The 14,273-nt window shown below is 58.5% G+C and overlaps 1 protein-coding gene across 1 annotated transcript in view; it reads left to right on the top strand.

The window, feature by feature from the left end:
- COL9A2 (collagen type IX alpha 2 chain) overlaps positions 1 to 14,273 on the top strand; it is a 24,287-nt gene extending 10,014 nt beyond the window's left edge. Inside the window, exons 4-20 of the mRNA XM_033081024.1 lie at positions 2,380 to 2,433; positions 2,622 to 2,675; positions 3,001 to 3,057; positions 3,807 to 3,860; positions 4,580 to 4,633; positions 5,148 to 5,192; positions 5,623 to 5,676; positions 6,073 to 6,126; positions 6,223 to 6,276; positions 6,471 to 6,769; positions 7,987 to 8,031; positions 8,125 to 8,178; positions 8,543 to 8,596; positions 11,560 to 11,593; positions 12,243 to 12,389; positions 13,416 to 13,470; positions 14,170 to 14,273. Coding sequence (XP_032936915.1) covers positions 2,380 to 2,433; positions 2,622 to 2,675; positions 3,001 to 3,057; positions 3,807 to 3,860; positions 4,580 to 4,633; positions 5,148 to 5,192; positions 5,623 to 5,676; positions 6,073 to 6,126; positions 6,223 to 6,276; positions 6,471 to 6,769; positions 7,987 to 8,031; positions 8,125 to 8,178; positions 8,543 to 8,596; positions 11,560 to 11,593; positions 12,243 to 12,389; positions 13,416 to 13,470; positions 14,170 to 14,273 — 1,272 coding nt within the window. The remainder of the gene's footprint in view (positions 1 to 2,379; positions 2,434 to 2,621; positions 2,676 to 3,000; positions 3,058 to 3,806; positions 3,861 to 4,579; positions 4,634 to 5,147; positions 5,193 to 5,622; positions 5,677 to 6,072; positions 6,127 to 6,222; positions 6,277 to 6,470; positions 6,770 to 7,986; positions 8,032 to 8,124; positions 8,179 to 8,542; positions 8,597 to 11,559; positions 11,594 to 12,242; positions 12,390 to 13,415; positions 13,471 to 14,169) is intronic.

Below are 14,273 nucleotides of genomic sequence, written 5' to 3'. Positions count from 1 at the left end.
AATGGGCTCGGGAAGAGCTTTTGCCACCCCTGCCCACCTTTGGGATCCCAGCAGAACTCAAGGAGAGCTTCTGCCAGCCTTTCCCACCTTGGGAATCCCACAAGAGCTCAGGAATTGTTTCTTCCTCCCCTTCCCACTTTGGGAATTCCCACGCAGGGCTCCTCTTGTTTCCTCCTGAATAAATCTGAACAATTTCCCGCGGTGTGTCCCCACTTCCATGCCCCCCGTGAGGTGGCCCCGGTGGCTCTGCCCTGTCCCCTCCTGGGCACAGCCTGGCAGAGGAGGTGGCAGGAAGGGGACAGAGCTGCCACCTCCCCCTGCTGTGCCCTGGGGGCGGGTCTCAGGGCTGTGTGAGGTTTGGGGGGGTAAAAAAGCAGGATCAGGGATGGGTGGAGCTCCCCCCGTGTCCCTGCCAGGGCTGGGTGTGCCCAGGGTCCCTGCAGGGCCTCTCTTGAGCTGTGAAATTCCACCCTTGGCCCCTCCTGATGCATTTTGACACCTGCAAAACCTCATGGCTGGAGAGCAGGAGGGATGGGAATAACTCCCTGAGTGCTTCCCTTGCAGGGCTGACGGGAGCCAAAGGGAGCCAGGACCCATTGGCAGGCCAGGAATTTAAAGTGAGTCAGGGGCTCCCACTTTCCCAAATTCCTACATTCCCAAATTCCCATTTTCCCAAATTCCCACCTTCCCAAGTTCCTACATCCCCCAAATTCTCATTTTCCCCAAATTCCCACCTTCCCAAATTCCTACATTCCCAAGTTCCAACTTTTCCTAGGATTCAACGTTCCCAGACTCCCACCTTCCTAAATTCCCACCTTCCCAAATTCCTACATTCCCAAGTTTCCACTTTCCTAGGATTCAACGTTCCCAGACTCCCACCTTCCTAAATTCCCACCTTCCCAAATTCCTACATTCCCAAGTTTCCACTTTCCTAGGATTCAACGTTCCCAGACTCTCACCTTCCTAAATTCCCACCTTCCCAATTTCCCACCTTTCCAAGTTTCCACCTTCTCAGACTCCCAACTTCCCAGGCTCCCACCTTCCCAAGTTTCCACTTTCCCAGGATTACACATTCTCAGACTCCCACCTTCCTAAATTCCCACATTCTCAGGCTCCCCCTTTCACAGGATCTCAAATTCCCACCTTCCCAGAATCCCAATTTCCCACATTCCCACTTTCCCACATTCCCAATTTCCCATATTCCCAAATTCCCACCTTCACAGGATCCACATTCCCAATTTCCCAGGATCCCAATTTCCCACCTTCCGATTTCCCACATTCCCAGGATCCCACATTCCCATTTTCCAGGATCTCAAATTCCCATCCTCCCAGAATCCCAATTTCCCACCTTCCCAATTTTCCCACCTTCACAGTATCCACATTCCCAATTTCCCAGGATCCCAATTTCCCACATTCCCAGGATCCTACATTCCCACTTTCCCAGGATCTCAATTCCCACCTTCCCAGAACCCCAAATTCCCACCTTTCCGATTTTCCACCTTCCCAATTTCCCACATTCCAATTTCCCACCTTCACAGGATCCCAGGATCCCAATTTCCCAGAATCCCAATTTCCCACCTTCCTAATTTCCCACCTTCCCAATTTCCTACATTCCCAGGCTCCCACCTTCTCAGGATCCCAATTTCTCACCTTCCCAATTTCCCACCTTTCCAATTTCCCCACCTTCCCAGGATCTCACATTCCCACTTTTCCACGATCCCAATTTCTCACATTCCCAATTTCTCACATTCCCAAATTTTCCACCTTCCCAGGCTCCCACCTTCCCAGGATCTCAGCTTCCCAATTTCCCACCTTTCCAATTTCCCACATTCCCAGGATCCCACATTCCCAATTTCCCACATTCCCACTTCCCCAGGATCCCAAATTCCCACCTTTCCAGGCTCCCCCTCCCCCTTCCCCTCCCCTCCTCACCCTCTGGAAGGATTCCATGGATGCAGGAACTGCCTGCTGGAGTTTTGGGGGCTGCATCCAGGGAGGGGGAATCGGAGCAGCTGCCAGAGCAGATCCTCCTTTTCCAGCTCCTGACTCTCCTCTTGTGTCCTGGCAGGGCCAGCCCGGACTCCCAGGGCCACCAGGGCTCCCTGTGAGTATCTGCTGCTCCCAGGGCTGGGGTGGGCACCCCCGAGCCCCCCCTGCTCCATCCTCGGAGGTGGGGTGGGAATCACCCTCCTTGGATCAGGGATTTGGGGGATTTGAACCAATCGTGGTTTTGTTTTGTTGCAGGGTCCTTCACTGCCAGGACCCCCCGTAAGTGCCACGTGGATGGGTGGGCTGGGATCGACCCCCAGCACTTCCAGAGGGGAGGGATCAGTTTGGGCACCTCTCTCATTCCATGGATTTCTCTCCCTTCTCCCTAAGGGGCTTCCAGGCCAGGTTGGACTTCCCGGGGAGATCGGAGTGCTGGGACCCAAGGTGAGGAGGGGGCACCAAAAATCCCTCCCCTCCTGGTTTTGGTTTTTTTTTCCCTGGGATAATCAAGGATGATCCTGAAAGGTGGGAATGACACCCTGGGGGTGTCCCCATTCCTGCTGGGACATCCTGGCTCTCCGTGTCTCCACCTCCCCATCCCAAATTGTCCTTTCCTGTTTTTTTTTCCCTAGGGTGACCCCGGACCTGATGGCCCCAGGGGTCCCCCGGGTCCTCCAGGGAAACCTGTGAGTATCCCCAGCCCCTTCCAGGAGGGAGGAGCTTCCCCAGGCTCATCCTGGGATTTTGGGCTGGAATTCAGGCTCTCACCTCTCCCCCTCCATTCCTTGCTCCCTGCTCCTGTCAATCCATCCTGGTGTAAAATCATGGAATGCTGATGGTTCCCATCCCTGCAGGGCCTCCCAGGACACCTCCAGGGCCTGGAGGGCAGCGCTGATTTCCTGGTGAGAGCTGCCAGGACCTTGTCCCCTGTGTCCCACGTGTGTCCCTCCCCCTCTTCCCAGGCTTTCCCAGGTAATTCCCAACTCATCCTTGTCCTTCCTGTCCCCCCAGTGCCCCACCAGCTGCCCCCCAGGTCCCAAGGGCCCCCAGGGACTGCAGGGATTGAAGGTAAGGAAATCCTGGAGCTGCCACGGGGGGGAAAAATGGGAATTGTCACCTCCAGGATGTGGTGGAGTGAAGGATCCTTCCCTGGCATCCCTGGAGCACCAGGACAGGAGGAAAAGGTGCTGTGGGAAAAGTCCCTGTGTGTCCCCTGGGGGTGACACCCTGTGCCAAAGCCCCAAACCCAGCTCAGGATTATCCCAGTGGGATTCTGAGCCCCCCAATGTCACCTGTGGGATTGTGAGCCACCCCCAATGTCACCTGTGGGATTGTGAGTCACCCAAATGTCACCAGTGGGATTCTGCACCCTCCCAATGTCCCCAGTGGGATTTTGAGTCCCCCCACAATGTCCCCGGTGGGATTTGGAGTCCCCATCAATGTCACCTGTGGGATTGTGAGCCACCCCCAATGTCACCTGTGGGATTGTGAGTCACCCTCGAATGTCCCAGTGGGATTCTGAACTTCTCCCAGTGTCTCCTATAGGATTCTGAGCCCCCCCTCCAACGTCCCCAGTGGGATCTGGAGTCCCACAATGTCCCCAGTGGGATCTGGAGTCCCACAATGTCACCTGTGGGATTCTGAACCCCACGATGTCCCCAGCGGGATTTAGAGTCCCCCAATGTCCCCAGTGGGATCTGGAGTCCCCCCACGTCCCCAGGGGTGGGCTGTGCTGCCAGGGTGGCTCTGTGGGGACGTGGCCCTGGGCCCTCAGCTCTGCCAGGGATTTCCCTCACGGATTTCCTCTCCCCCCTCAGGGACACAGAGGCCGCCCCGGCGCCCTCGGAGAGCCCGGCAAGCAGGGAGAGCAGGTGAGTGTTCAGCAGATCCCAGCAGATACCAGCAGGATCCCAGCAGGTCCCAGCAGATCCCAGCAGATCCCAGCCCAATCTCAGCCCAATCTCAGCCAGATCCCAGCCAGATCTCGGCAAATCCCAGTAGGATCACAGACAGATCCATCAGTATCTCAGTAGGATCACAACCAGATCCCAGCAGGATCCCAGCAGGATCCCATCAGGATCTCAGTAGGATCCCAGCCAGATCCCAGCTGGATCTCAGCAGAATCCCAGCAGGATCCTAACAGATCTCAGCAGGATCACATCAGGATCTCAGTAGGATCCCAGACAGAACCCAGCTGGATCCCAAGAGAATCCAAGTCAGATCCCAGCCCAATCTCAGCTGATCCCAGCAGGATTCCAGCCAGGTCACAGCAGGATCCCAGTCAGATCCCAGTCAGATCCCAGCAGATCCCAGCAGGATCCCAGCAGATCCCAGTCAAATCCCAGCCAGATCCCAGCAGGATCCAGGTCCGGCTGTCCCTGTGGGGCTGGACCCAGGGTTGGATTTTTGGGAAGGGAAAGGAAGAAGGGAGGAAAGAGGAAAATGGGAAATGCAGGATTGGGATCCCATGGTGGCTTCCTGGGCAGGGCCACCTGTCCCCATCCCCTCTGGGGTGCTGGTGAGGGCTGTGGTGTCCCCAGGGTGCTCTGTCCCCCCTCCTCCCCAACATTCCCTTTTCTCTCCATCCCAGGGCCCCAAGGGGGACGTTGGTGCCTCTGGAGAACAAGGAGTCCCAGGCCCTCCGGTAAATCCTTTATTCCTCTTTTCCTCTGTCCCCCAAGTGCTGCAGGAACTGGGGGTGGCCTCCTTGTCCTTGTCCCCCACACACCAGGGAGGTGACACAGCCTTCATCCCATCCCTCTCCCTCTGGAGAGCTCCAGGGCTGTTCCCAGGGATAATTTGGGATAAATCCCTGCTGTCCCCTGAGTCCCCCTTGCCCCGGGGGGAATTAAAGCCTCTGGAATTCTCGGAGCACTTTGAAGATGAAAAGTAATTACTGGGCTGAGCCCTCCACACCAGGAAAGGGCAAAGCTGCTTTGAAGCCAAGAGCTCTGGGCCAGGGAGGTGGCTCCAGTGGAGTTATGGAACTGACAGCTGGAAAAGCACCTGGTGGGGGCTCTGGAATTAGGAGGGACTGGAATTCCTCGTGTTTGGCAAAGCTGGATTCCCAGAGTCGGGTTTTGCTGTAATTGCTGCTTCCCCCTGAGCTGCTCCAGGGTTTTTTCCCAGCTAACTTGGCTGTGGTTTCCTTCCTGCAGGGACCTCAGGGCCTCCGGGGCTACCGGGCATGGCAGGACCCAAGGGTGAGACGGTGAGTGCGGGTGGCATCAGAGCCACAGAGATCAGTCCCAGCAGCATCCCGCCCACCCTGGGCCAGCTGGGATGGACTGGGATTGCCTGGGATGGCCTGGGATGGACTGAGATGGACTGGGATGGACTGGGATGGCCTGGGATGGACTGGGATGGACTGGGATGGCCTGGGATGGACTGGGATGGACTGGGATGGACTGGATGAACTGGGATGGACTGGGATGGACTGGGATTGCCTGGGATGGCCTGGGATGGACTGGGATGGACATGGATGATCTGGATGGACTGGGATGGACTGGGATGGACTGGGATGGACTGGGATGGACTGGGATGGACTGGGGTGGGCTGGGGTGGACTGTCATGGACTGGGATGGACTGGGATGGCCTGGGATGGGAAGTGACCTTTCCATGCTCTCTCTGCAGGGTCCTGCTGGCTACAAGGGCATGGTGGGGAGCATCGGAGCAGCCGGGCGGCCGGTGAGTGTCCCCCCAGCCCTGCCTGCCCTGGGGTCCTGCTCTCCCCTGCCCTGGGGTCCTGCTTTCCCCTGCTCTGGGGTCCTGCTTTCCCCTGCTCTGGGGTCCTGCTTTCCCCTGCTCTGGGTCCTGCTTTCCCCTGCTCTGGGGTCCTGCTTTCCCCTGCTCTGGGTCCTGCTTTCCCCTGCCCTGGGGTCCTGCTTTCCCCTCCCCTGGGGTCCTGCTCTCCCCTGCCCTGGGGTCCTGCTTTCCCCTGCCCTGGGGTCCTGCTTTCCCCTGCTCTGGGGTCCTGCTTTCCCCTGCCCTGGGGTCCTGCTTTCCCCTCCCCTGGGGTCCTGCTTTCCCCTGCCCTGGGGTCCTGCTTTCCCCTGCTCAATCCTGTTTTCCTCTCTCCTCCAGGGCAGGGAAGGCCCCAAGGGACCACCTGGGGACCCTGGTGACAAGGGAGAGCTGGTAGGTGACCCCCCCAGTGCCAGTGTCCCCTTCTGCCCAGGCTGGCACCGTTCCCAGCACCAGCAGGACACTGACACTTGTCCCCTCCTGCTCTAGGGCAGCCGTGGCATCAGGGGACCCCAGGGTGACATCGGCCCCAAGGGGGAGAATGTGAGTACAGCTGGTGGCAGCTGTGCCCTGCCTGGGCATGGCCCCTTGTCCCTGGCTGTGCCATCCTTGGGGGTGTCCTTGTCCCCACCAGCACAGACCTGGAACGTTCCTTTCCCTCCCCACAATTTTGTGTCCCAGCACGAGCTTTGAGTCCCTTTGTGGGGGTCACATGAGTGACTCCTGTCCCTTTTCAGGGTCTCCCAGGCATCGATGGCAAGGATGGCACCCCAGGAATCCCCGGAGTGAAGGTGAGAGAACTGCAGGAGCTGCCACAGGCGGTGCCACCCCGTGCTGGCAACAACGGGGACAGCAAAGGGAACAACGTCCCTTGGGTGGCAGCTCCTGACCATGGGGACAAGGACAGTGCCATCCTTGGGCAGGAGTCCCTGCCCACCTGTGGGCACCCCATTCCTGGTGACTTCTCCTCTGTCCCCCGCAGGGTGGCACAGGACAGGCCGGACGCCCAGGAACGCCAGGACACCGGGGACAAGCTGTGAGTGCAGGACAGTCCCCAGCCTGTCCCCTGGGGGGTGGCACCTCTGTGACAGGGTGACAGGGCCAGCACCCGTGGGGACACTGAGCTTTGCACAGAGGTGACACCTCTATGACAGGGCCAGCTCCCATGGGGACACTGAGCTATGCCCAGGGTGACAGGGCCAGCACCCCTGGGGACACTGAGCTGTGCACAGAGGTGACACCTGTGACAGGACCAGCACCCACGGGGACACTGAGCTGTGCACAGAGGTGACAAGGCCAGCACCCACGGGGACACTGAGCTGTGCCCAGGGTGACAGGGCCAGCTCCCATGGGGACACTGAGCTGTGCCAGGGTGACAGGGCCAGCTCCCACGGGGACACTGAGCTGTGCACAGAGATGACAGGGCCAGCACTCATGGGGACACTGTGCTGTGCCAGGGGTGACAGGGCCAGCTCCCATGGGGACACTGAACTGTGCCTGGGGGTGACACCTGTGACAGGGCCAGCTCCCACGGGGACACTGAGCTGTGCCCAGGGTGACAGGGCCAGCTCCCATGGGGACACTGTGCTGTGCCAGGGGTGACAGGGCCAGCTCCCATGGGGACACTGAACTGTGCCTGGGGGTGACACCTGTGACAGGGCCAGCTCCCATGGGGACACTGAGCTGTGCACAGAGGTGACACCTGTGACAGGGCCAGCTCCCACGGGGACACTGAGCTGTGCCCAGGGTGACAGGGCCAGCTCCCATGGGGACACTGAGCTGTGCACAGAGGTGACACCTGTGACAGGGCCAGCACCCATGGGGACACTGAGCTCCCTGAGGGGTGGCACCTCTGTGCCAGGGTGACAGAGCCAGCACCCACAGGGCCACCGAGCTGTGCCAGGGGTGACACCTGTGACAGGGCCAGCACCTCATGAGGACACTGAGCTGTGCACAGGGTGACAGGGCCAGCACCTCATGAGGACACTGAGCTGTGCCCGGGGGTGACAGGGCCAGCACCTCATGAGGACACTGAGCTGTGCACAGAGGTGACACTGTGACAGGGCCAGCACCCGTGGGGACATTGAGCTATGCACAGGGGTGACAGGGCCAGCTCCCATGGGGACACTGAGCTGTGCCCAGGGTGACAGGGCAGCTCCCATGGGGACACTGAGCTGTGCCCAGGGTGACAGGGCCAGCTCCCATGGGGACACTGAGCTGTGCCAGGGTTTGATCCCGGCTCTGTTTCCTTAGGGATTGCCGGGCCAGCCGGGAAGCAAAGGTGGCCCAGGTGACAAGGTGGGTGACGCCTCTGAGCATCCACCCCGCGGCTCCTGTCCCCTCCCTTGTCCCTCCCTGTCCCCGCTGACCCTGCTGTCCCTCCCTCCACAGGGTGAAGCGGGTCCTCGGGGCCACCCCGGTGTCACCGGTGCCCCAGGGCAGCTCGTGAGTACCGAGATGTCCCCGTGTCCCTGCCGGGTCCCTTTTCCTTTTTCCCCCATTTCCTACAAGCTCAAACCAGAATTTGACATTTTATTCCCTCTGGGGAACCCCCGGGATCGCTGCTGCTGTCACTGTCACCTGCAGTGGTGACAAGGACAGGGCCACCCCTCCGTCGGGGCAGGACCGGGAGCACGCGGTGCCCATCGATCCCATCCTTTGTGGGGTTTTCTGTCCCGTTTTTAGGGCGAGCCCGGACCTCGGGGCGAGCAGGGCCCGCAGGGTGTCCCCGGGCTGAAGGTGAGTTGGGGACACCGCGGGGGGGTGGCCGTGCCACGGGGGTGGCCCTGACCCCTCTCCCTCCCCGCAGGGTGACAGGGGCGAGCGTGGCCTCGTGGGTCCCCCCGGCGAGCAGGGCAGAGCGGTGAGTTGTCCCCAAAGCCGGTGAGTTGTCCCCAAAGCCAGGCTGGGACACGGGGAATGCTCTGAATTGTCCCTAAAGCCACTCTGGGACACGAGGGTTGCTCTGAGCTGTCCCCAAATCCAGTGAGTTGTCCCCAAAATCGGGCTGGGATACGGACAATACTCTGAATTGTCCCCAAAGCCAGGCTGGGACACGAGGGTTGGTCTGAGCTGTCCCCAAATCCAGGCTGGGACATGGGGGATGCTTTGAATTGTCCCCAAATCTGGGCTGGGACATTCGGAATGCTCTCAACTGTCCTTAAATCTGGTGAGTTGTCCCCAAAGCTGCTCTAGGACACGGGGATTGCTCTGAGTTGTCCCTAAAGCCACTTTGGGACATGGGGTTGCTCTGAGTGGTCCCAAAGCCATGCTAGGACATGTGGGATGCTCTGAGCTGTCCCCAAATTCAGGCTAGGACATGGGGGATGCTTTGAATTGTCCCCAAATCTGGGCTGGGACATTGGGAATGCTCTCAGCTGTCCCTAAATCTGGTGAGTCATCCCCAAAGCTTCTCTAGGACATGGGAGATGCTCTGAGTTGTCCCCAAATCCAGGCTGGACATGTGGGATGCTCTGAGTTGTCCCTAAAGCCACTCTGGGACACGAGGGTTGCTGAGTTGTCCCCAAAGCCATGCTAGGACATGTGGGATGCTCTGAGTTGTTCCCAAAACCACTCTGGGACATGGGGGATGTTCTGAGTTGTCCCCAAATCCAGGCTGGGACATGGCAATTGCTCTGAGTTGTCCCCAAAGCCACTCTGGGACATGGGAATTACTCTGAGTTGTCCCCAAATCCAGGCTGGGACACGGGGAACGCTCAGCCCAGGGATGGGGGATGCTGAGCCCAGATCAGCAGGACACAGCCAGACCTCCCCCTTTGATCCTGGGCTCAGTCCCAGGCCTATCCTGCTGCTGAGGGATTAAGGAATAGCTGAGGGATTAAGAGCACCACGCTGGGATTGCAGCCCCAGCTGGGACAGGAATTTCCTCCCATCCCAGGAGGCCACCCAGCCCCTCCAGAGCTTTCCTGGGCTGGAAAAACAGCAAAAAAAAAAAAAAAAAAAAAAAAAGAAAAAAAAAAAAAAAGATTTTTGTGCTTTTCCTGGGACAGGAATCCATCCCTGGAAAATCACTGCCCTTGGTGTGGCTTCTCCATCATTCTGTGCCCTGTCCCCCCTCAGAGCTGGGATTTGGGTGCTGGGATTGAGGGTGCTGGGATTGGGGGTGCTGGGATTTGAGTGCTGGGATTTGGGTGCTGGGATTGGGGATGCTGGGATTTGGGTGCTGGGATTTGGATGCTGGGATTTGGGTGCTGGGATTGGGGGTGCTGGGATTTGGGTACTGGGATTGGGGGTGCTAGGATTTGGGTGCTGGGATTTGGGTGCTGGGATTTGGATGCTGGAATTGGGGATGCTGGGATTTGGGTGCTGGGATTTGGTGCTGGGATTGGGGGTGCTGGGATTGGGGTGCTGGGATTTGGGTGCTGGGATTGGGGGTGCTGGGATTGGGGGTGCTGGGATTTGGGTGCTGGGATTTGGATTCTGGGATTTGAGTGCTGGGATTTGAGGTGCTGGGATTGGGGGTGCTGGGATTGGGGGTGCTGGGATTTGAGTGCTGGGATTTGAGGTGCTGGGATTGGGGATGCTGGGATTTGGTGCTGGGATTTGGATTCTGGGATTTGAGTGCTGGGATTTGGGTGCTGGGATTTGAGGTGCTGGGATTGGGGGGGCTGGGATTGGGGGTGCTGGGATTTGGGTGCTGGGATTTGGGTGCTGGGATTTGAGTGCTGGGATTGGGGGTGCTGGGATTTGGGGTGCTGGGATTTGGGGTGCTGGGATTTGGGTGCTGGGATTGGGGGTGCTGGGATTTGAGTGCTGGGATTTGAGGTGCTGGGATTGGGGTGCTGGGATTGGGGATGCTGGGATTTGAGTGCTGGGATTTGAGGTGCTGGGATTGGGGGTGCTGGGATTGGGGGTGCTGGGATTGGGGATGCTGGGATTTGGGTGCTGGGATTGGGGGGTGCTGGGATTTGAGTGCTGGGATTTGGGTGCTGGGATTGGGGGTGCTGGGATTTGAGTGCTGGGATTTGAGGTGCTGGGATTTGGGTGCTGGGATTTGAGGTGCTGGGATTGGGGGTGCTGGATTTGGGGTGCTGGGATTTGGGGTGCTGGGATTTGGGTGCTGGGATTTGGGGTGCTGGGATTTGGGTGGCTGGATTTGGGTGCTGGATTTGGGTGCTGGGATTTGGGGTGCTGGGATTGGGGATGCTGGGGTCAGCCAAGGATGGGGAGCTGCCTGTGCACCTCAATGCCTTGGGGAGAATTCCCTGATGGGAAAAGTTCTTTCCATTTCCCCTTCTCACTCATTTTCCTTTATTCCTTGGATTGCCAGGGCCCAAAGGGCGAGCAGGGCCCCCCAGGGATCCCAGGACCCCAAGGCTTGCCTGGAGTCAAAGGAGACAAGGTGACAGCTCTGGGGACAGCAGGGTGGCGTCTCGGGGACGCTGCTCTGGGCTGGGCTGATCCCACATTTTCCTTTTTCCAGGGCTCTCCGGGCAAAACTGGCCCCAAAGGCAGCGTTGTGAGTACCCCAGGGGTTTAACAGAGCTGAGTTTAACAGAGCTGGATTTAACAGAGCTGAGTTTAACACTGGCTCCAGGCACCTTCTCCATGGATTCCACCCTCATCCCAGAGGGTGGGGGTGATTTGGGAATGTTCCCATCTCTCCTTGCTTTTCCTTTAGGGAGATCCCGGTGTCCACGGCCTGGCAGGGCTCAAGGGAGAGAAGGTTGTGCTCCCAGATGGGAATTCTTCATTCCTGGGAATTCTGGGGAATCCCTTCCCATGCTGGGCTCATCCTCAAACCCCAGCTCCATCCCTAAACTCCTGCTGTCTCCTCACTGCCTTTTCTGTGTCCTGTGTCCCCAGGGGGAAGTCAGGAGAGCCAGGACCCAAGGGACAGGTGAGTGATGGGGGGGACAGGTGTGGTTTAGGGGGTCCCAGAGTTTGGGAGGGTTTGTGGGATCCTCAGAGGGAATATTTTCCCTGGAGATGGGGGAACACAATCAGCCCTGGATTCAGGCTCAGCTCTTCTTTGGGATTAAACCTGGATTCAGGCTCAGCTTCTAGGCTCAGCACTGGTTTCAGGCTCTGCCCCATTTTGGGATCCAGCTCTGGATTCAGCCTCAATTTGGGATCCAGCCCTGGATTAAGCCCAGCCCCAATTTTTTTGGATCCAGCCCTGAATTAAGCCCTAGCCCAAATCTTTTGAATCCAGCTCTGGATTCATCCCCAATTTAGGATCCAGCTCTGGATTCAGCCTCAATTTGGAATCCAGCCCTGGATTAAACCTCAGCCCCAGTTTTTGGGATCCAGCTCTGGATTCAGGCTCAGTCCCAATTTTTGGGATCCAGCTCTGGATTCAGGCTCTGCCCCAATTTTTTGGGATTGAGCTCTGGATTCAGGCTCAGTCCCAATTTTTGGATCCATCCCTGGATTCAGCCCCAGCTCCGTGTGGGCTCCAACCCAGCCTGTGTTTTGGGGGATTTTGGGGTGCAGCCCCCACGCTCAGGGCTGACCCCTCATCCCCTCTCTCTCCCCCCCTCCTGCAGCAAGGCATCCAGGGCGAGCTGGGCTACCCCGGCCCCTCGGGGGACGCAGGAGCTCCGGGGGTTCGGGGCTACCCCGGCCCGCCCGGCCCGCGGGGGCTGCTGGGGGAGCGCGGAGTGCCGGGAATGCCAGGCCCGAGGGGCGCAGCCGTGAGTACCCGGCCCCAAGGGTTCACACCCGGCCCCAAGGGTCACACCTGACCCCACAGGGTCACACACGATCCCAACCGATCCCACACGGTCACACCCAACCCTACATGGTCACACACGATCCCATGTGATCCCACTCGATTGAACACGATCCCAAACAACCCCACACGGTCACACACAATCCCAACTGATCCCACACGATCCCAATGCGATCCCACATGGACCCACACGGTACCAACACGATCCCCATGATCCCACCATGATCATACGCGGTCCCACACGATCCCAACATGATCCCAAACATGATCCCAAACATGATCCCATGTGACCCTACATGATCCCATGTGATTCTACACGATCCCAGCAGATCCCAACACAGTCCTGCATGGTCCTACCGATCCCAACATGATCCCACACGGTTCCAACATGAGCCCATCCAATCCTACCCGATCCCACATGGTCCCAATATGATGCCACCTGGTCCCAACACGATCCAAACACGGTCCCACCCGCTCCCAACATGGTCCCACACAATCCCACATTATCCCAACATGATCCCACACAATCCCACATTATCCCAACATGATCCCACACAATCCCACCATGATCCCACACAATCTCACACAATCCCACATCCCTCCCCAGCCTCTCCCTGTGCCCTCAGCTGCTCCAGCCCTGCAGGGATTCCCTCTCCTTCCCACCCAGCTCCTCTGGGAATGAGCTGTTGTTCCACCCAGGAGCTGGGATCCCACCTTCCTTGGGGGGGTTCTGTCTTTCCCACCATGTATGGCATCCATAAACCATCCCTATACAAACCAGCCAGCAGCAGGTTTGCAGGGTTGGGATTTTCCCCTAAAACCCCGTGTTGGACTCAAATACCATGAGTGGGATGCACGGAGTGAGCTGAGCATGGAGCACTGGGGACAGAACGGGGAGGAGCAGGGTGGGAAGGTGACCTGGGATCGGGATTTGGGCTGGGAATGGCTCTGGGAGGGGACAGGAGGAGCGAAATTCCCTTCCTGGCAGGGCCGGGACGCCGGGGACCAGCACATCGTGGACGTGGTGCTGAAGATGCTGCAAGGTGAGGGCTGAGCAGGGCCACATCCCATGGATCCCATCCCATGGATCCCATGGGTCCTATGGATTCCATGGATCCCATGGATTCCATGGATCCCATGGATCCCATTAATCCAAATAATCCCATGGATTCTGTGGTTGCCATCCTGCGGATCCCAAGGGTCCTGTGGATTCCATGGATGCCATCCCATGGATTCCGTTAATCCCATGGATCCCATCCCATTGATACAATGAATCCAGTGGGTCCCATTTTTTTCCATGGATCCCAGGAATGTCACCCCATGGATCCCATGAACCCAGTGGATCCCATTAATTCAAATAATCCCATGGGTCCCATGGATCCCATCCCATAGATCCTGTGGATCCCATGGATGACATCCCATGGATCCAGTGGGTGCCATCCCATGGATTTCATGGATCCTGTGGGTGCCATCCTATGGATCCCATGGATCCTGTGGGTGCCATCCAATGGATCCCACAGATCCTGTGGATCCCGTGGATGCCATCCCATGGATCCTGTGGATGCTATCCTATGGATTCCATGGATCCCATGGGTCCTGTGTGTGCCATCTCATGGATTCCATGGATCCTGTGGGTCCCGTGGATACCATCCCATGGATTCAATGGATCCTGTGGATCCCATCCCATGGATCCCATGGGTGCCATCCCATGGATCCCAGCCTGGCCCCTCTCTGCCCCACAGAGCAGCTGGCAGAAGTGGCTGTGAGTGCCAAGAGAGCCGCCCTGGGCGGGGTCGGGGCCATGGGACCCCCCGGCCCCCCCGGGCCCCCAGGACCACCCGAGTGA

The sequence above is a fragment of the Catharus ustulatus genome, chromosome 26 (genome assembly GCF_009819885.2).
Source record: "Catharus ustulatus isolate bCatUst1 chromosome 26, bCatUst1.pri.v2, whole genome shotgun sequence".
NCBI classification, from domain to species: domain Eukaryota; kingdom Metazoa; phylum Chordata; class Aves; order Passeriformes; family Turdidae; genus Catharus; species Catharus ustulatus.
Note: the sequence above shows the minus strand (reverse complement) of the source record. Positions and strands in the feature narration are given on the sequence as shown.